The sequence below is a fragment of the Pygocentrus nattereri genome, chromosome 18 (assembly GCF_015220715.1).
Source record: "Pygocentrus nattereri isolate fPygNat1 chromosome 18, fPygNat1.pri, whole genome shotgun sequence".
Classification (NCBI taxonomy): Eukaryota; Metazoa; Chordata; class Actinopteri; order Characiformes; family Serrasalmidae; genus Pygocentrus; species Pygocentrus nattereri.
In genome coordinates, this window is record NC_051228.1 from 14766085 (window position 1) to 14787796 (window position 21712).

The window sequence follows — 21712 nt, forward strand, 5'->3', positions numbered from 1 at the left end:
TACCAAAAGTCTTTGTCTCAAAGTGTCTCTGGCTCGGTCTTGACTTGGACCCAGCTGACTTGACTACAACACTAGTATCCAGTGTACAATGTGTATAGATATGGATTTCCTTGAAGTGCTATTGTAACTAATTGTTTAATGCTAAATGCTTTAGTTTGCTGATATATGTTCTCATCATATGTCATTTAAGGCCAAGTTCTTTCAGTATAATGAGGTTAATAAGGTAGTTTGTCATTTTTTTTACAGATTATTGTCCTAAATAAAACAAAGGAGAAAATGCTACCTTATCAGTCTAATCAAGAAGAGGAAGACCCTGACATAAAGAAAATCAAAAAGGTATATTTCCTGACTTCACTCTAGAGATTTTAAGGTAGAAGAGTGGCAAATGTTGCGCATGTTGGTTATAGTGCATTTCCCTTTGAAATACTGGAGAGATAGGTCGTTACAGACATTGTTCTGATGAAGAACATACTTTGAATAAAAAGTTTATTGGGAAAAACATATAGAGAGGGGGCAGCAAATTAAAGGCTGCTCAGCTCAAATGATCTCAAATGCCTTGAAATGGCAACCAAAACCTGAAAGACACGGAAGGAAGCGGGTAACTACTGTTCAGCCAATGATCACCTCCAGAAAGATCAGAGAAGATCTGAAGTTACCAGTGTGTACTTCTACAATCAGAAGACGATTAAGTGAAGCCAAGTTACCAGCAAGAAGTCTCTGCAAAGTTTTTGAAAAATGTCGCCCTGAACAGTTTAAAATTTGCCAAGGAACACAAGAGAAATGGCGCAGTGGTGGACTGACAAAAGCAAAATTGTTCTTTTTGTGTCTAGTGGCCACAGACAGTATGTCAGATGACCCCCGAGCACTGAATTCAAGCCACAGTATACTGTGAAGGCAGTAAAACATGGTGGTGCAAAAATCATGATATGAGGATATTCCTGGTACCATGGTGTTGGGCCCATTTACGAGAGATCATGGATCAGTTTGAATATATCAAAATATTTAAGGAGATCATGTTTCCCTATGCTGAAGAAGAAATGCCCTTGTAATGGATGTTTCAACATGACAATGACCCAAAACACACAAGTAAGCAAACATCTTGGTTACGGACAAATAGGATTGAGGTAATGGAATGGCCTGTCTAATCCCTCAAATTAATTTTTTTGAGGAAAAACCCAAAAATGCTGAAGAACTGTGAAATGTAGTGCAAGTTGTCTTGGGCTGGATCACCTGTTTGGATGTGCCCGAAGTTGGTCGACTCTATGCAACACAGATGTCAAGCAATTCTCAGAAACAATGGTTATGTCACTAACTATTAGTTTAGTAATTCAAAGTAAAGTGAAATCTCAGTGAAACAATTTTCAGTTTATGTATTAAATTTTTTTTAATTTTTAAAGAAAAATGCTGCCACTGCTATTTTTTGGACAACCTAATATTCTGTTTTCTTTACTTTCTGTAAAAGATTAACGCAAACTGGATAAATTGTGTTAATGTTTTGATTTGGAATTAAATAATGATTAAATGATGGAAGTAAAAGTTATCATGATGATTTTGCACTTTATTTGTTTTTTTTAAAACTCACTGCTATTTTTTTGAACACTACTGTCCAGGTGCAAAGTTTCATGCGTGGCTGGCTTTGTCGGAGAAAGTGGAAGCTCATCGTACAGGACTACATCTGCTCCCCCCACGCTGAAAGCATGAGAAAGAGGAATCAAATTGTCTTCAACATGGTGGAAGCCGAGACTGAATATGTGCTCCAACTGTCCATTCTGGTCAACTGCTTCCTGCGACCGCTCAGGATGGCCGCAAGTTCCAAGAAACCTCCCATTAGTCACGATGATGTCAGCAGCATTTTCCTCAATAGGTACGTGATCAATGTGTTATTGAGAAGCCAGCTATGGTGAAATATGCTGATGTTAATCTACAATACTGATTAAACGATTTCCTTCCTTTCAAGTGAGACTATAATGTTCCTTCATGAGATCTTTCACCAAGGCCTAAAAGCAAGAATCGCCAACTGGCCAACATTAGTTTTAGGTTAGTATCTTCACTATATGTGTTCTTTTTACAGCTTAAAAAAAATTTCTCTTTATGTGCTGGCAAATCCATTACTCAGATGACCTACAATTCAAGAAATGGAACGAGACTCTTAAATCAATTTCACTTTGCAGCTGATCTCTTTGATATCTTGCTGCCGATGCTGAACATCTACCAGGAGTTTGTGCGGAACCACCAGTACAGCCTGCAGGTTCTGGCTAACTGTAAGCAGAACCGGGACTTTGATAAGCTGCTGAAGCAGTATGAGTCCAATGCTGCTTGCGAAGGCAGAATGCTGGAGACATTCCTGACCTACCCCATGTTTCAGGTGAATGACTGGACCATCAGAAGTTATCCTAATCATTTGCAGAGTTGAACGCCATTTCGGAAAATTTCAGAAATTTCAGTTTCTTATCCATTAATGTTCTTTCTGAGCCAGATCCCACGATACATTATTACACTCCATGAGCTGCTCGCCCATACGCCTCATGAACATGTAGAACGCAAGAGTCTGGAATTTGCCAAGTCAAAACTGGAGGAACTTTCCAAGTAAGTGATTTTAGAAAAGCTATTGTCTATAGCCAAGCTATTGATAAATGCTCAATCGTAAATCACAGATGCCATTTTTGTTCTGAGTATCCAAGTCTCTAGATTATTGCCTAACCCTTAGATGTAAGGACCACCATATGACAGACCAGGGCAGAAATGTTTTCTACTGAATTACCTAGCAACACATATAGAACAACTGTACTCATAGAAGAGAAGCTTTATCAATGATACCATTCTTTAGGCCTAATTATGCCTGTTTGAAGTAAATGCAGTAAACACTGGCAAACACCACATGATTGAATGCAGTGAATTACAATTAAGCTGCAAAAACAGAATCTGCTGGTCAAAATTTATAATTAATATCTCATAAAAAGATTGGTTTGTATGTGGCAGAATACATTGTGTTGATTTTCATTTGTTTCTTTTTACAGAATGATGCATGATGAAGTGAGCGACACTGAAAACATCCGCAAGAATCTTGCCATTGAGCGCATGATAGTGGAGGGCTGTGACATCCTCCTGGATACCAGCCAGACCTTCGTACGGCAGGGTGAGCCTCACATAGCCACAAACAGAATCCCTGAAACTCCAGTAGACCGCATTCTCGCTTGCCTTTGCATGTCAAAGCAAGACCAATGACTTTTTACAATTTTATATTTCACATCAGCAAATGCTTATCTCACTTAATCTGGCACTAAGTTTTATGCAGTGTCCCCTAATGAGACTGGTGTGTCATTTGAAATCACTCTCTCTAAAAGCCTTCCTCCCTGGTACAGCTCTGCCCATATTCCTCTTTGTTACCATCATTGAAGCTTTCAGCTTCTTTTTCCTGTTTTCATTCATTCTTCCCCCTCTACTCCACCATTCTCACACCAGACTTCACTTCTACAGTCACATACAAACGTTTGGGCATTCTTGATTAAACTGCATGTTTTTTTGTTTTCTGTGTGAAATTATGGCGTAGTCTACAGAGAACATACTTCTGCATAATTACTTTTCATTTGCTGAATTTAACATATTGTGAAAAAAAACAAAACACGAAGTTGGCCTGTACAAAAGTAATGGCACATTTTAGAGTTTATCTTTCAGTATGTTAAAGCTCAACAAATAAATAGAAATTGCACACTAAAATTTGCAGAAAATGCCATGTTCTGGAAAAATGCAAGATTTTTATTTGGAAAATAACTAAACTTTTTGCATGACTGTATGTATTCCTCCAAAACCGATGTTTTGTTACGTTTAATTAATTTATTAATTTAACCATGTGTTTGTACAATGCAAGCTAGATAGTCTTGCCTCACAAGTGCTGTATGCCATGTATCTTGCTTCAGAGCTCAGGTCACCCTGCAAATATTAGACTTTTCCATCTGGAACATGAAAGGTGCTCGTCTTTGCTGTGGTATTCATGTGTACCGACTCATACTATGCAACATATTTGGGAAGTTGCAAAATAATTTTGTTATATTTGTACAATTAAACAGGACTTAGTTTCTTTATATTAACCCTTTAAGTTTAAGAAAGTAAAAGTGAAGTTTTGTTTTTCTTAGGAGAATATCCATATGTGCACATTTATTGGGCATCTATAATGGTGCAGAATTATTACGCAGCTAAATGAAAAACAAACATTTTCCCATCTCACTTTTTTATTTTCATCTGTTCAAGTGAGAATTATAAACAAACAACTCAAAGCTTTCCAATAAACATTTCTGAGAAATAAAAAAAATAATAAGTGAACAGTATAGCCACCCTTCTTTTCAATAACAGTGATAAGCCTTCCATTCATGGAGTCTGTCAGTTTCTTGATTTGTGGACGATCAACTTTTTGTGCAGCAGCAGCCGCAGCCTCCCAGACTCTGTTCAGAGAAGTGTACTGTTTTCCTTCACTGTAAATCTCCCATTTAAGAATTGCCCACAAGTTCTCAATTGGGTTCAGGTCAGGTGAGGAAGGGGGCCATGTCATAGGTTTTTCATCTTTAATGCCTTTACTGGCTGCCAGGCAGAGGAGTACTTGGATGCATGTGATGGAGCATTGTCCTGCATAAAAATCATTGTCTTTTTTAAAGATGCAGATTCTTCCTGTACCACTGCTTAAAGAAAGTGTCTTCTAAAAACTGGCAGTAGGCTTGGGAGATTTTGAGCCCATCTTCAACCCGACAAGGTCCAACCAGCTCATCTTTAATAATACCAGCCCATACCAGTACCCCACCTCTACCTTCGTGGCGTCTGATTTGAAGTGGAGCTCTGTCCCGTTACTGATCCAGCCACGGGCCCATCCATCTGGTCCGTCAAGAGTCACTCTCAATTCATCAGTCCATAAAACCTTTGAAAAATCTGTCTTCAGATTCTTCTTGGACCAGTCTAGACACTTCAGCTTATGTGCCTTGTTCAGTGGTGGTCGGGTTTCAGCCTTCCTTACCTTGGCCATGTCTCTGAGCGCTGAACATCTTGTACTTCTTGATACTCCAGCTAGGTTGCAGTTCTGGAATATGACAGAACTGGAAGATAATGGGTTTCTGGTAGCTTCATGCTTGACTCTTCTCAAATCCTTGGCAGTAAATTTGCAACAGCCAGAGACTTTTGGTAATTTTTAACTTTTCAGAGTCAGTTTAATCTCTTTTTTGGCCCATTTTGCCTAAAGAAAAAAGCTGCCTAATAATTATGCACACCTTGATATAGGGCGTTGACCTCCTTAGGCCACACCCTCCCTCATTACAAAGATACACATCACCTGCTATGCTTAAATTAAGCATTCAAGTTTATCCAGCATGGAGTTAGAAAATATGCCTAAAAATGATAATATGGTCAAAATACTCACTTGCCTAATAATTGTGCACACAGTGTATATTTACAGAGAAAGTACATTTCAAGGGGAAAAATGCATCTCTATTTCTTTAGCTACTGAAGAGCAGTGATGCTTTGAATATAGCACAGTATTTTGTGCTAAAGGGTTTAATGTCCTCTTTCCCCCTGCAGGCTCTCTGATCCAGCTGCCCTCTGCAGAGAAGGGCAAGCTCAGCAAGGTGCGCTTGGGTTCGCTGTCTCTGCGGAAAGAGGGTGAGCGTCAGTGTTTCCTCTTCACCAAGCACCTCCTCATCTGCACACGCACATCTGGTGGCAAGCTGCATCTACTCAAAGTAAGTTTTCTCATATGGTTATGTAGGTGAAACATAACTATACAGTTCTATACATTACTAAGGTCCAACCAATATGAAAATTTTATGGCAGATACCGGTTTTTCTAGGTGGCTAAAATTCATATAAATGATTACAACAGGCAATATAATTAGTTACATAAGTATAAGTAGTGCTACACTGGCCAGATGTTCCAGTTTGCAGCCAGAGCTATCCTCACCATATACTGTACCACATAATGCAACACGGTCATTTCATGAGGGCATTAACACTGATGTAACTGCCTGGTTAGCGATCTGTTTGATTCTGTAAATGATCCTTGTGTCAGTTTCTCTGATATATGAATATTTTATAGCATACAATCTAACTGCATTTAAAAACATGTCTTCTAACATCTGTAGTGTAACTGCACACACATTTTATTGTAAGCTTGTGCAAAACGATTTTACAGCATCATTTAAAGTTGTGAAAACACTAAGAGTTTTCAATACACATCATGCTGAATATATTGCTTTACAGTTGCGAGTCCATAACTGTGTAATGACATGGCATTTGTTCTCTCTTCTGATTTACAGCAAGGAGGCACACTGTCTCTGATAGAATGCACTCTCATTGAAGAGCTAGATGCAAATGATGAGGATTGTAAGTACTGTGTGAGCCTACAAACTTAATTTGGTGATCCTTTTTGTCAAGAACATCTTAAAAAGCTCAAACTTCCTAGGAGAGTGACTGATTTAGTTTGAATTTTGTTTGATATTCCACTCTATTCTTTTGAAAAGGCTTTACAGTAGATGTTGGAGCACTGCTGTGATGGTTTTATTGCATTGAACTACAAGAGCACTGGCGAAGCCACGTACTGATGTTGGACGCTTGGAACACAAATCCAAGCTTGGAGGATTGTTAATTGGAAAATGCAGTTCCAATGCTTCACAGCTCAATGCGTTGTACCCCTTTAGCAGACTTTTGGGCATGGTGACCTAAGGCTGATGTGTGGCTGCTCCAGAGTGTCCCATTCTATTGGCGATGAAGGGATGACTGGATAGTGTTTGTGTAACATGTTTAACAATAATTGTAGATGAATTTGTTACCTGGAGACCCTGGGGCTCAATGTACTTGCACCAGTTTCAGGTGCAAATTGGGACTCATTCTGAGTGGTGCACAAGGTAAACAATAAACACACATTTTTAGGTCATGTGCAAGGGAAAGCATACATATGCATTGAGGAAGGGTCATGCAAAATATGAGAATATTGCACAGAAAATGGGCAAAGATATTAGACATGCAGCTGATAACCCATTTACTAAAGTTTCAGCAACTACTAGTAGCTGGTTTTGCATGCATTCTTTTTGCCTCCTACAATTGCCAATTTGCAGTAGGACCTCAAAGGGATGTTATTGAGAGACTTCCTTTAACAGTGACTGCAGACACACAGTAGAGCTCTCTGGATCAGATTTACATATTTGAAAGACACAGTACAAAATGTCCTTTCTGATGGCTTCATTGTTTTACTGTGCCTTTTAAACCTTATTTGAAACGTTATTTTAAAAATTACTTTAAAACTTATTGTTATAGAACTGTTATCTAAATGTTCACCTGGGTTATCCAGTAATATGGCATTATTGTGAAATTTGTGTCCTGTAGATAATGCTGCAGGTCAAGGTTTTAGTCATCTGGAGTTTAAGGTGGTGGTTGAGCCAGTAGATGGTCCCTCCTTTGCTGTGGTCCTGCTGGCTCCATCTCGCCAGGAGAAGGCTGCGTGGACCAGTGATATAAGCCAGGTAAGCCACAGTCTGTGTTGATTTGCTTTTTTTTTGTTGCCTGAGACACAAAAATGCAGCCTAATGCTTTAAATTACTGCCAGCTCTTAGGATACCAGTGCTGTAGTAACAATGAAGATTGTTTTTCTGTAATTCTCAAGATTCTAAATGCAGAGGGACTGTGGACTTACAGACACATGCGCACACAGGAATAGAGCGCACAGAGAGCACATCTAGTAAAACTGAGCACCAGGCCTGCAGCAGGTCTGTCTCTAGAGTGCTGTATGTTTTGTGGTGCAGGTGAGGTAGGGGCTCTGGGGACAGAGAGCTGCTTGTTTTGATGTGAAGTTCAGGGTGTTTCCAGTCCCTCCTTCCACCTGCACTATCCCCACTGGGGCCACAACACTCTGTGGTTTTACAGCGTGCTCAGCCATACTCTCACACTCTAGTATGTAGGATTGTTTAAAAGAAAAGTATAGAGTGATACACAAAGAAAAGCACATTACTTGTAGCTGTCCAGTGAGTGATAAATGGTCATTTAATTCCTAGTCCCACCAACACAATGATGTTTTAACATTTCCTCTGAAGGAGAGTTCAAAGTGAGGTGAATGTAGTGAGCGCAAGTATGAACCACGCTTTCACATGTACCCATAATGGATAGCACATCTGTTTGTTTTTTTTTAATTACTCTTTGTTTTAAAATACTCTTAAAATACTGTTCATCATATTTCTGAGGAGAATAGATATAAGATAATCCTCTTGCATAAGGAAGGGGAGAGTCAAAGGAAAATAAGTGTAAAAACAGGTGGTACCAAAACTGGAGTTCAAAAAATAATTTAAAGATCATAGAGAAAATGGGACTGCTCACAGCTGTGTATAACCTGGTAGACTACCAAAACTGTCACCATCAGATAAGCAGTAGTTAAAGCTTTTATCTTTGAAAGAGAGGAGAAAGTCAAGCTCCACTCTTGCTTCAAATCCATCCATTAACTGTGAGGAGACAACTCTGTGGGTCTGAAAGGATGTGTAGCTGTTAAGAAGCCGTTACTGACAATAAGGAAATGGACAAAAAGAAGAAAATTTCCAAAGCAAAGAAAGAAGCTGGTGCTCTCAGAGCAATGGACTGACCACCCCAGAGCCAAGATCATACATCATTTGGAATTGCTTGGATTGCAAGAAGCAGAAAAAAATATCCCTACAGTTTTTTTTTTTGAAAAACTGAGAGCAAGTCTCACAAAAAAATTAAAGCTGTGAAAGCTGTAATAAAAGCAAAGAGTGGGCACATTGAATGAAAAAAGAGTTGTTTGTTTATATATTTATTTATTTTTAATATATGAGCATGTATGTAAATATATAAGCATGTTTCCTGCTTTGTAACAATGGAAAATTAATACCTTGTGCTTATTGCTGCTTTGAGTGGAACTTAAATTCATAAAGTATGGTCTCTGAATTTTACACATCACTGTATATTTTATAATTAAATGTAATTTGTGACTGACAGGGGTCATTAGTCAAAGTCAAAATTAATATGATGAAGGGGAAGTGAAATATAAAACAGTTAAATATACGTTGTTTTTCTTCCTCTTTCTGGGCTGTTTGTGAAGTGCATCGACAATATCCGCTGCAATGGCCTGATGACCAGTGTATTTGAAGAGAACTCCAAAGTCACTGTGCCTCACATGCTCAAGTAAGAAACTTAGCAAGACAGACATCCACTTGCAATAACATTAATTTGATATTATGCTTATATGACTACTGCATAAAAGCTAAGGGTGTCATTTAGCACAGTCTCAGTTGCACTGTTGTTAATGGCAGCTTGTGTTCATTCTTACTAACATTATGTTTTTAACGCAGTGGTTCCCAAACTAGTATGCTCCCAGGGGTACGCCAAAGGACACTGCTGATACAGAAAAAAATTCAGACGATTGACGTTTACACTTGATTTAAACATAATTTTGTTCTATCAGCCAGCTGTGCAATAACACAGGTACTTCCTTGATACACACAATGCAAACAGCTCTGTACTCCGCTCACCAACTGCTGAGCAAGAGATCCTCAGTGAACGTGCTACAAGCTGATCTTTGAATTCTATTTAATCTAAAGCCAATACCAGATTTCTGGATAGCATTGCACTCTGCCATGAGTGATGAGTAAGTGGGATATTTATAACATCCTAGTACATGACATACCTGTGCTCTAATATGTATTTTGCTGTTAACTGTGAATAGCAAACATGAGTGACGTGAGTGGCCTTGTGTGACCACTGTGCACATATAAAAAACATTATTCAATATATCTGGTGTAACGCGTCATCACATTATAAACATGTTTGAATTTTTAATGGGGTGTAATTTTATAAGGCTAAATGTCTAACGTGCATCGTGCCAATGCATGCCTGTCTAAGTGTAGGGAGAGAGAGGGGGTACACAGCAGGAGGTTTAATGTTTGAAGGTGTACCTGACTGCAAAAAGTTTGGGAACCATTGCTTTGAAGTGAAACAAAATTATGAAACATGAGGTTAATGTATGCACTCTGCAGGTCTGACATACGTCTCCACAAAGACGATGTGGATATTTGCTTCAGCAAGACGCTCAACTCTTGCAAGGTGCCACAGATCCGCTACGCCAGCGTGGAGCGTCTTCTGGAGAGGCTGACCGACCTGCGCTTCCTCTCCATTGACTTCCTCAACACCTTCCTGCATACCTACCGCATCTTCACAACTGCTGCTGTGGTTATGGACAAGCTGGCTGATATCTACAAGAAGCCTTTCACCTCCATTCCTGTCAGGTCAGGCCTGATGATATCATCAGATTAAAGGAATACAATTGCTAGAATACCTGTGAATAAGGGCAACTGGCCACCACGTTATCATGATGACATTGACATGCTCATGCAAATTGATTGGCCACTATTTATTTTCATCCAGCACTAACAGTTTTGGATTGAAATGTTACTTTAATGCAGAGGTTTCAAACTGCTGCACATCCTTCATATGGCCCATCTCATATTAACAGTTTATCCTTAGATACGGCCCGCAAAATATTTTTCCATCTGATTGGTAGTTTTGCTTCACCTACCAGCTGACTGCAGCATTAAAAAGACACTAGTGCACTAATCACCAGACAGTGATCTTATTTAACATGCCATGTGTAGTAGTGCTGTTAAGTTTTATTAATCTAGCCCAGAATATTTATACTACCACTGCTGCTACTAGTCATAATAGAAGTAATAGTAATAGTAGTAGTTTTCGACAACAGTAGAATTGCTAACAAAAATGAACTAACTTAATCTATATGTTAAGTAGTTATAATTCAGACTTGAAAAACATGCATTTTTTCAACTGCCCCACTTGGAGAAGACCACCTGGCTGGTGGCCCCCAGGAAATTTGAGTTAAACACTTCTGCTTTAAGGCATTCTGATTTTCACCCTATGGCATGCTGTGACAATGCAGTGTGAGTTCTGTTCACAGCTCGTTTCCTGTGTGTTCAGGGAGGGGGTGTTCTTGACCTCAATTTCCAAGCATAATCTTAACAGGCCTGATTTACTATTAATGTGTAAATGGACGTCAAACCCACTGATATAAGAAATTTTTTATGCCAATAAAATCGCTCTTGACTTCATGTGGTGACAAACAGTTTAACTGCTTTTATTCTACTCAAAAATACTTTGAATGAAACATTTGTTCATTCAGTATATTTTTTGAGTTGAATAAAACTATTATTATCTCAGTTCATTATACCGGTATGCAACGTTTGAACCAACCACAATTAAAAATGGTCAATTTTTGGAATAATTTGTATTGATATATAGATGGCTCGTCCAGTGGCACCTTCATCTGAGTGATAATAATATGTCAGAAAACATATCTTTATTCAACAAATAGTTGAAATAGTAAACAAAAAGTCACTAATGGAAAAATGTTTGAACACTTATAATTAGTAACTAGTGAAACCTCCTTTACTGGCAATAACCTCAACCAAACCCTTTTTATAGATTCTGATCAGTCTTGTGCAGCAGGTAAGATGTATTTTAAACTGTTCCTCTACATCAAACTGTTTCAGTTCATGTATTTTTCTGCCATGTCTTGCTTCAGTGGTCGCCTTAACCTCATACCACAGAAGGACTGAGGTCAGCATTCTACCAGCTCAAAATACAGACTCTTCTCTTCTAGGCACTCTATTACTGATTTAATTTGGATAATTATGTTGCATGACCCAAGCTCTCAAGCCCGGATTTACTAAACAATTACTGAACACATTCAAACATGATAACATCTACATACAATGTACAAGCGTATCTACAGGGTCCATGGATGACTGCATCTTTTCAATGAGGGACACAGCACATGCTCTGTATGCATAACTCTGTATGCAGTTTGGAGCCCTTCTTCCCAAGGGTGCAAAATATAAGGCAGCATCATTGCAAATAGATGTATTTAGCACCTGCAGTGCAATTTGCCAAGCCTGTAGTAATTTTAGTTGACAATTGTGCATGTAAATTGATGATTAGGCTTCTGTTGGTTCTTTCCAGTCAAAACCACATTGATATCTAGGTAGTAGTCAGGTTACTGCTTGTGTTTAATAACACCACATACTCTCGAATAAAGCTTTTTTTGAGAGACATAAAAGAATGGCTTGGTACCACAATGCTTTCGTTTTTTTGACAGTGCATTTAAAAAGACACCGTTTTCTCTGCTCTCCTGCACTGCTCATCACTAACACTTTCAAATAGTCTCAGCAACCAGGTCTGGGTTGCCAGATTGGGAAAGAACTTCAAGATAGCAGTTTTGCTATTATGCGAATTGTTTACACTGTATTGCCAAAAGTATTCACACATCTAAATCACTGAATTCAGGTGTTCCAGTCACTTCCATGACCACAACTGTAGTGAATTCAGTGAATTCCAGCATGGTACCATGATAGGATGCCACCTGGGCAACAAGTCCAGTCATGAAATTTCCTCACTGATAATTATTCCACAGTCAACTGTCAGTGGTATCATAACAAAGTGGAAGCAATTTGGAACAACAGCGACTCAGCCATGAAGTGGTAGGCCATGTAAAATGACAGAGCGGGGTCAGCAGATGCTGAGGTGCATAGTGTGCAGAGGTCACCAACTTTCTGCAGAAAAGTTGCTACAGACCTCCAAACTTAATGTGACCTTCAGATTAGCTCAAGAACAGCATAGAGAGCTTCATGAAAAGAGTTTCCATGGCCGAGCAGCTGCATTCAAGCCTTACATCACCAAGCACAATGCAAAGCGTTGAATGCAGTGGTGTAAAGCGCCGCCACTGGACTCTAGAGTGGTGTAGATGTGTTCTCTGGAGTGATGAATCACGCTTCTTCATCTCGCAATCCAATAGACGAGTCTGGGTTTGGCAGTTGCCAGGAGAACGGTACTAGTCTGACTGCATTGTGCCAAGTGTAAAGTTTGGTGGAGGGGGGATTATGGTGTGGGGTTGTTTTTCAGGAGCTGAGCTCGGCCCCTTAGTTCCAGTGAAAGGAACTCTTAATGCTTCAGTAGACCAAGAGATATTGGACAATTCCATCCTGAACTGAACCCAATAGAACATCTATGGGATGAATTAGAGCGAGCTAGGACTTCTCATCCAACATCAGTGTCTGACCTCACAAATGCATGGCTGGAAGAATGGTCAAAAATTCCCATGAACACATTCCTAAACCTTGTGGAAAGCCTTCCCAGAAGAGTTGAAGCTGTTATAGCTGCAAAGGGTGGGCCGACATTATATTACACCCTATGGATTAAGAATGGGATCTCACTCAATTGCATATGCATGTGAAGGTAGAATACTTTTGGACATATAGTGTATCAGCAGTGTTTTACCATGTATTATTTAATATTTCACTTGTAAATAATAATAATAACATAAACTAAAACACATTTTCAGATTTACTTTTCTTTTAGAATATTCAAATATTCAAGATGATTTTTAAATGAATATTAAAAATGAAAATATTCCTTGGATCCAGCCCTGATCATCTGTCAATAGACCTTTCTAATCTGTAAAAAGAACTTTGTTACAATAGGTCAGTGGAACATCTTTATCAAAGAGCAGTTTTACTTTTTGTTTTATGACCCACCCTTGTTTTATTACTTTTCTTATGGATGAAAATGGAGAGATTCATGGACGTTGTACAGTGCAAGATGTGCCAGTAGATCCTCAGTTGTCAACCTATGATTCTTTGTCATTTGTTTGAGGATTCTATGGAAAGGATTCAAAAAATCCTGCTCAGGACTACTTAATCCACACTGATGAATCCTCCAGGTTAATGAGTCATTTATGTAAAAATGCTCATACTGATAACACAGAAGGCTGCAAAAAGCAAATGAACCATGTTTTTTTGTTTGTTTCTTTATTGTAGCCTAACAAGGGTTCACTATTGTGTTTAAACTACATATAGATATATCACAATAAGTAGACATATCACTGCAATAAAATAATTTGTGCATTGTGATGCCCTAGTGCATGGTGCAATGAACAAAGATAAAATTTTATTAATTTAAATTAAACCAGATGTACATATCGCTGCTGTCAGAACAAAACCTCATATCTATATTCTTGTTGTTTTTTGGTTTTGGCTGTAAATTTCATGAATGGACTAAAAGAGGCAGCCCAATTTTGGCTCCAAATTCTGGTTCCATTGACTTACATTAAAAGTAAAGTGATGTGTGTCCTTTAGAAGTGTATTAGCAATGTGTTCAACACAGTGGACCCTAACCAAGACCCTCCGCCCTTCCTCCCTGCTACACTGTCACTGTCACTCACAGGATTCAGTACCACTCATCTGATCGTTTGTCCATCTCCTCCATCTGTCCCGACTACAGCCTGAAGATCACAAGGCTTGCCCTGGACCAGTCGAAGTAAACACATTGTCCATGTCTGTCTATCCTTCTCCTCCTACTTCTTCTCCTCCTGTATCTTCTGTAGCATATCTAAACTTTTATCTCAATTGTGGTGCAATCTGTGCCACAGCCAATCACAGCAAAACCATACATTTCACTCTGAGTGTTGAGAAATGATAAACCATGTCCCAGCACACGATTTGGAAGTTATAACCTGTTATTGGAAAAAATGCTGCCCCTTTTTGTTTCAGTGCAGTTCAGAATATGCATTGTGTTCCTGCACTGTGCATTTATTTTTATCTCTGTCTTTCGTTCTCTCTTTCTCCCTCACTCTCTCTCTATCTCTTTTCCCTCAGGTCTCTTGAGCTCTTTTTTGCCACTAACCAGGGCCCCTGGGGCAGCGAGCACCTGAACAACAAGTCCCCCCGACTATCACGCAAGTTCTCCTCACCCCCTCCTCTTTCCATCCCCTCCCGCACCTCCTCACCCGTGCACTCCCGCAAGCTCTCGCTCAGCTCCCCCGTGGGAGGGGGAAAGGCCGGAGCTTTGGACTTATCGGCTGCCTCCTCACCCTCTGCAGCCAGCAGTCCAACCTCCACCTATAACCCAGTAATCTCCTCCCCTCCACCCACATGCACAAAGGCCCCCCTAGACTTGAGTCGGGGCCCAAGCTCACCTGAGTTGGTCCCCACTACACCGGAGGAGGGGGGCGAACTGCCACGCATTGACGCCTTCTGCGGCAAGCTAAGGAGGAGCATTCGTCGGGGTGAGTCTGATCCTGAATTGTGTCAATAAACACTGAGTTGACGATTTGTTAGGCATCATTATTAGGTTACTTAGCTCAGTGATCATTTTATAAAGTACACCTAACATGTAGGTGCATTTCATAGATATATAATTACTGACTCTAGCCTGTCTATGCATAATCAACACCCAAAACAAAGCAGAAAACATGGCAGCACACAGAAAGTTCCAATTCCACATGCTTATCCACTTTATTATGGCTGGCATTCAGGCAATCCCAGGTATTTAGGTTAGATAAGGTTTATATAAAATCCATATGGGATATGAAAATACTATGACCAATACTAATTTTACAGGGCTAAAAATTCTTATAAATGATAATATTGTTCAACATTATTACATTTGTTTTGCATTTTAAATATATAGTTTTAGTAGTTGGAGCAACTACAGGTGGAGCATTGATTTCATTGCTGCTTTATTTTCCGCTTATTAACTTATAAATTATTATAAAATTATTAAAAAATATATTATAACTTAAAAAAAATATGAAGAGAGCTATTGAAAACCAAGAAAATCTGAGTTAATAAACAGAAAATAAAGCAGCAAAGAAAATTGCTCCACCTCTAGTTACTCCAACTACTAAAACTATATATTTTCTACTAAACCAATATGTTAGTCAGACTGTATTCTCTTCAACCTTCTGAAATTGAACATTGTCAAGTTAAGAACTGCTATGCATATTGAAACTAAAAAAGTAACAAAGTATTGTGGATGTTATAGTTCACTTGAGAAGTGTCATTGTCAATGTGTCTAAGGTGTTCTTGGAGAGCAGCTCTTTGAGGGGATATACAAGCTACAGAATTTATCCTTACAAAACAGCTTTTTTCTAAGCTGAAGAGAGGGTCTCTTCTTGGGGCTAGCATGGTGTGAAGGCTTGTACACCCCTGCATCCTGAGAGGAAAATGACATGTAATTAAATCTAGAGGACCCCTTTTTAGATTGGCAATCGCTGTCTGAGTGGCCTTCTTCCTTCCGGTCTCACTGTTACCTGATTGAGAGGAAATGAGGGCAGCAGTTCTACACCACAACTAATGTTCTTATGTTATTATGTTCTCATTCTTTTAAATTAGATAATGGACATTAGCTAAAACCTGTGGTGGGCAATGTAACGTTATTGTTAATGCAGTAAACAATGCCAGTATGTTTGTACAATATATTGTGAGTATGTTGCGTGCATTGCCTGTATTTCTGCTTGCACTATAAATTGTGGCGTTGAAGACATTGTGAAAACTGTCTAGATATTATACACTATGTGGCATCATATCTGTGTGAACTTGCTGGATATCCAATAACAAACCCATGGGCGTTAATTTGGATGCCTGCCCCTTTGCACTTGGACTGAACCCTGCTCTCCGACATGGGAGACGTGTAACTTAACCATTTGGCCAGCTACAAAACGTATGCTCTGAGACCTTAAAATGTCAGACAATAACTCAACGTTAATGGAAATTTAACTCAAAACAGAGGGCAAACATGCAGCACACTTTACACCCCTCCTACTTTACACCCCTCCAGAGTCCTGTGACCCACTGAGAGTTCTGTGACCCACTAAGAGCACAGTGCCAACTACATTTAACTACAACAACGATATTTCTGAACTAAATACAACCCAGCATGTTTGACGCCTCAATAACTTAACAAAAAAATCAAATGAAGCAAGAATTGTGTGCAAGAATGAAGCAAGAAGAAGTGTTTGTTCTTGTGTGGTTATATTAAAGAATAAATACATACATTTATATTTATTTGATTTTGTAGCCTTTATAGAAAAGCTGTTGAGGTAATGCCGACTGTTTCTCAGCCAGTGCTGCCCAGTCAGTGCAGAAATATTGTGCTTGCAGTTCTGATTTAGGTAGTTTTTAGTATTTCATTTCTTATTATTTTACGGAAAAGTGTATTTTGTATTTTGCTGTTTCTTTAAAGAGGAGTTTAAAGAGAGGTTAGTAAGATTTCTGTTTACACATTCCAAAAAAAAGGCTGAACTCACATCCAGCCAGAGACACATTATTTTAATAGTAATTTATCGCTTCTCATATCATCATTGCTTCTCATATCAGCTTTATTGAACATTGCATTTTATGTCAATATTGTGCAGCTGTACATCAAACCCAGATTTTTCATCAGACTGCTAGATAGTAAAGCATGTTACATCATTCCAGGGACAGCGATACATTTAAAGTCACTGAGCTCTTCAGTTTGACCCGTTCTACTGATAGCGTTCGTCTGGCTATGTTTTTGATTTTATACCTGTTAGCAGTGGGTGTGGCTAAAACAAGAGCTGTACAGTGTGTTTTTCATCAGTCACCTTAGCTAAAACTCACCCTGTGTCTCCCTGGTGAAGTTCCTGTATTTTTGTAGTGAATTGGTGAAAACTGATTTATTTAACTGGTGAATTGATGGATGCATTGAGTGATTAAAGGATTTTTGTTGATGTTGTAAGTGAAATTAAGAACACATCTTCTACAGAAAACACACAACAGCACATTTAAATGCACAATTACTGTTTGTTTGATTCATTATTGGAAACTATTGGAAAAAAATCAAACATAAAATGTGGCACATTTATGGCATATTTTATATTTTATGCTTTTTTTTCAAGTTTTCCAATTACTTTGTTCCTTTTAGGGGATGTCTTAACTTATTTTCACTTACAAAATCATTAAAACATGTAATTTGATAACCCTTTGCATACAAATGTATGTTAACTGCTACCTGATCATTATAATCACCTGTTAGCAATGAGTGAAGCAATGAGTATTAGTGGGTGAAATATTCCTTTAGGACATTGTATGCTCAAATAAGCCATTTGCTCTGCTGCCACCAAGAGGACACATATATAACATATTCTTGTTTAGTCAAGTTTCCTTAGCTCACAAACTATGTGTTTGTTATATGTTGTAATGGCATGATACTCAGTTACCTAGAACCAGAGAAGATGATTTAAATTAATCAGTATATTTTGTGTCCTGACAGCTGTCTTAGAGTCTGTGTCATTGGATAAGTTCATCCCAGAAACACCCACTTCTGTTGAGGTGGGTGACATGTCCCCATGCCGCTCGCCATCCACTCCCCGGCACCTTCGCTACAGACAGGCAGGGGGTACGGGATTTAACATTACTCCTTAATATTTACATTCAGTGCATGATATCCATAACCATTTGCACATATCACTCTGGCTGTTAGCGACCTGGCCCTTATGCACTGTATATTTAAGAATTTGCAAACACCTGCTCATCCAACATTCTTATTAATAATAATTAATAATATTAAGTACCTTTTGTAACAGTCTGTCCTGGGAAAGCTTTACAATTGATGTTGCAGATTTGCTATGAGGATTTGATTGCATTCTGCCACAAGAGCATTAGTGAGATGAACTGATGTTAAATGATTAGATCTGATTAGATCTGGATCAGAAACGCCACTCCAACTTATCCCAAAGGGGAGCTCCATCACTCCAGAGAATGTAGTTCTGTTGCTCCACAGCCCAATGGGGAGTTTTATACCCCTGTGGCATCGTGCAGGGTGATTCATTTGTACCTGCTGCAAAGTGTCTGATTGTTGGCAACAAAAAGCTGCTCTGACCCACAGCTCTGATGCATGGACTCTACAAGACCCCAAGGCCTTAGCAGATAAAACGTGTGAAGTGGAGCTGTCACAGATCGGACTTGTCCCAACATATTCCACAGATCCTTGATTGGATTGAGGTCTTGGAAATTTTTAAACTCCACAAAGAAGCAGCTCTTTCACTTTTTGTCACTTATATTCATTTTGGTGTCATCACACAGAAAAAGGGGCAGAATGTTGCAGCAGCTTCTATGTCCAAGTTAGAGGAGTGATCTAAGTGTTTACAGGTCTAATTCTACTTTAAATGGTCTGGACAGTATTAGCCTGAAGCTTAGATCAACTAAGACATTAGTCAGACTATGAAAATCGTAGCATGCTGTTTACATGAACAAAGCTTAGTTAGACTAGTAGACTAAGTTATAATATTGAACCACTGACGTGTGTAAATGCAGCTAAAATCATGTATGTGTATGTGTTTATAGAAGGTCTTTGAAAGTTCCCCTGTTTAATGACACCCCTCTCCCCTGCTGTGGTCTGATAGGTCAGTCCACTGAGAATTCACGCTGCACCATGTCCCCTGCCTCTGCCTTTGCCATTGCCACAGCCGCAGCTGGACACAGCGGCCCGCAAGGTCAGACATTGTTGATGCACTCGGACAGCTTCCCACTGCTCCGTTACTCATCCCCCACTGGGCCATTGTCTGACATGACAAGGCCTTGAAGGGTGGCTGGCTTTCATAGAAACCTTTATAAATACATGTGGTGTGCTGAAGTTAAAGCTGCTGTATTATTTGCTCTTGCCAGGTTTCGCCAACCTGGAGAAATCATACGACAAAGAGTTCCTCATTCGCAGGGCTGCCACAAATAGGGTTCTCAATGTTCTGCGCCACTGGGTTTCAAAGCACTCACAGGTTTGATGCATCAGCCTCATCCTCCATGTTTATGTTCTTTTTCTTATAAGACAGTCCACAGATTGCTCCAGCTCACCTCACAGAGAACAAAAGGGTTAATTACATTTCCTTTTTGGAAAGTTAACAGATTAAGCTCTGAATGCAGATTCCAACAGTGTAATATAACACATCCATCTATCCATCCATCCATCCATTTTCTAAGCCGCTTCTCCGTCAGGGTCGTGGGGGGGTGCTGGAGCCTATCCCAGCAGTCATCGGGCGGAAGGCAGAATACACCCTGGACAGGTCGCCAGCCCATCGCAGGGCACATAATAATATAACACATAATAATTAATTTGTTTTTAATGGTTTGCTAAACCCTCCTGTTTTGAATGACAGTGGATTGCAGTAGTTACACTTGAGTCAGTGGGGATATATTAAAGCAATAATACATGAAAAGCATACTTTACTGTGGATTTAGTTTTTTTAAAAATTAAAGAAAAGCACAGCCTTGATGGCAATAAAATCCAAACATTTCATAAATTATTGAATTTATTAATTAATTATGATCTCAATAAACAATTCTTATGCCAAGCAAGTATTTTTTTGCCCAGACTGTGGTTGCCAAGCAACATAATGCTTTTATTGTTTTAATTACTTGGCAGAATAATGTAGAATTAAACTTGTGTGTGGACATCAAATATTTTGTACCAGTTTACAGCGGTTATAGAAATATAAAACCATAGTAATTTGTATTATAAATATATGTAAACCAACAAATTAATCAATTACTCATTATTACTTTAAGAACAAGTTTGTTCTTAAAGCAAGATTGATTTAGGGTTACACAGAAATCTTTTGATTTTTTAATAAAAGAGTCATGGTTACCCATATTCCATGATTCATGAGCTAATTCCTGGCTCATTGTTGGGATACTCAGCTCATATATTGAGTAGCCCCACACCTCCATATGGTAGCCACTGTCAGACTAACTCTGCTTTCAGCTCTATGCTATGCATGGTATTGACAAAAGTGAAATGTCAGCAGACCCCGCCCCCCCGCCCCCAGGGTTCTGTACTGTGAACTCTAGTGTCAGAACGTGTCAGGGCCATGGAAGGACATGACACAGTACTTATTAGCAAGTGACTGGTGGGATGAAGCCCAGAGGGGGGTCCTTGTCTTCCTCTAGACATTATTCCTGTGCTAAAGCTACCCTGCTGTATTTATTATGTTTACGGAAATGTTATTATGTTTACGTATTTGTTTGCTGAGAATATTCACTTCCATCAGTCTTATTCAAGTTCAGGTTAATGGCTATGATGTAAAGTTTAGGTCTGTTGGTGTGCTGTACAGGACTTTGATATGAATGGTGAGCTGAAGACTGGGGTGATCACTCTGCTGGAGGAGGTGCTCAGAGATCCTGACCTGCTGCCTCAGGAGAGGAAAGCCACAGCCAACATTCTAAGGTTTGGTCTTTTCACCCTTGCCATAGACCTATGCACTCATAGATGATATGCACAGTATGCCTATCTTGTTCCTACAGTCATTGTTCATTTTATATATAGGTTCGTATAGGTGCACTTTGTAGGTGTACAGTTACTGACTGTAGTCTGCATATCAATAAGCCAAACTTCAGTTTGCTTAAACAATTAATATATCAGTAATATTACATTACCTTTTTTCAGGCTTTTCTACATAGTCAAGTATTGGCATTTTAACCTTATTGAAGTCTTGTTGGTGATCCATCTCTGTGTACTAATGTGTTTCTGTCACTGTATAAAAATGCTCCGGTCTTCATGTATTGCTTGTTGTTCTGTGACTTTTTAGCGTGAGTCTTCAAGCTCATTCAAAGTGCAGGTTGAATCTGTAGGCACTTATTATTGATAAAACTTGATTTAATAATAAAACATGAATGATGTGTGAACTATATTCTTATTTATGTGTATGTGTAGTTTTTGAGACAAAGTAAATATAAATCTTTTCATTTTCAGCTCACAGATCACATTCTTTACATGCCAAATAAGTGCAACAACAGCAGAAATAGCTACATTTTTTAATCAGTTTTAAAGAGTCAAGGCAGCGAGGTAAGTAAGATAACTAGATCATAAGTCATAAGTTA

The 21712-nt window shown here is 39.0% G+C and overlaps 1 protein-coding gene across 4 annotated transcripts in view; it reads left to right on the forward strand.

Annotated features, from left to right (window-relative positions):
• rasgrf2a (Ras protein-specific guanine nucleotide-releasing factor 2a) overlaps positions 1-21712 on the forward strand; it is a 39101-nt gene that overhangs the window by 10030 nt on the left and 7359 nt on the right. For 2 of the 4 annotated variants that reach the window (XM_017693712.2, XM_017693709.2), the window contains exons 4-20: positions 247-336; positions 1611-1864; positions 1958-2037; positions 2172-2365; positions 2477-2586; positions 3018-3136; positions 5560-5720; positions 6293-6359; positions 7359-7495; positions 9079-9161; positions 10013-10261; positions 14265-14357; positions 14696-15105; positions 18114-18239; positions 19246-19335; positions 19508-19614; positions 20947-21059. In XM_017693712.2, coding sequence (XP_017549201.1) covers positions 247-336; positions 1611-1864; positions 1958-2037; positions 2172-2365; positions 2477-2586; positions 3018-3136; positions 5560-5720; positions 6293-6359; positions 7359-7495; positions 9079-9161; positions 10013-10261; positions 14265-14357; positions 14696-15105; positions 18114-18239; positions 19246-19335; positions 19508-19614; positions 20947-21059 — 2483 coding nt within the window. The remainder of the gene's footprint in view (positions 1-246; positions 337-1610; positions 1865-1957; positions 2038-2171; positions 2366-2476; positions 2587-3017; positions 3137-5559; positions 5721-6292; positions 6360-7358; positions 7496-9078; positions 9162-10012; positions 10262-14264; positions 14358-14695; positions 15106-18113; positions 18240-19245; positions 19336-19507; positions 19615-20946; positions 21060-21712) is intronic. The other 2 variants (XM_037547538.1, XM_017693710.2) reach the window with 2 other exon arrangements.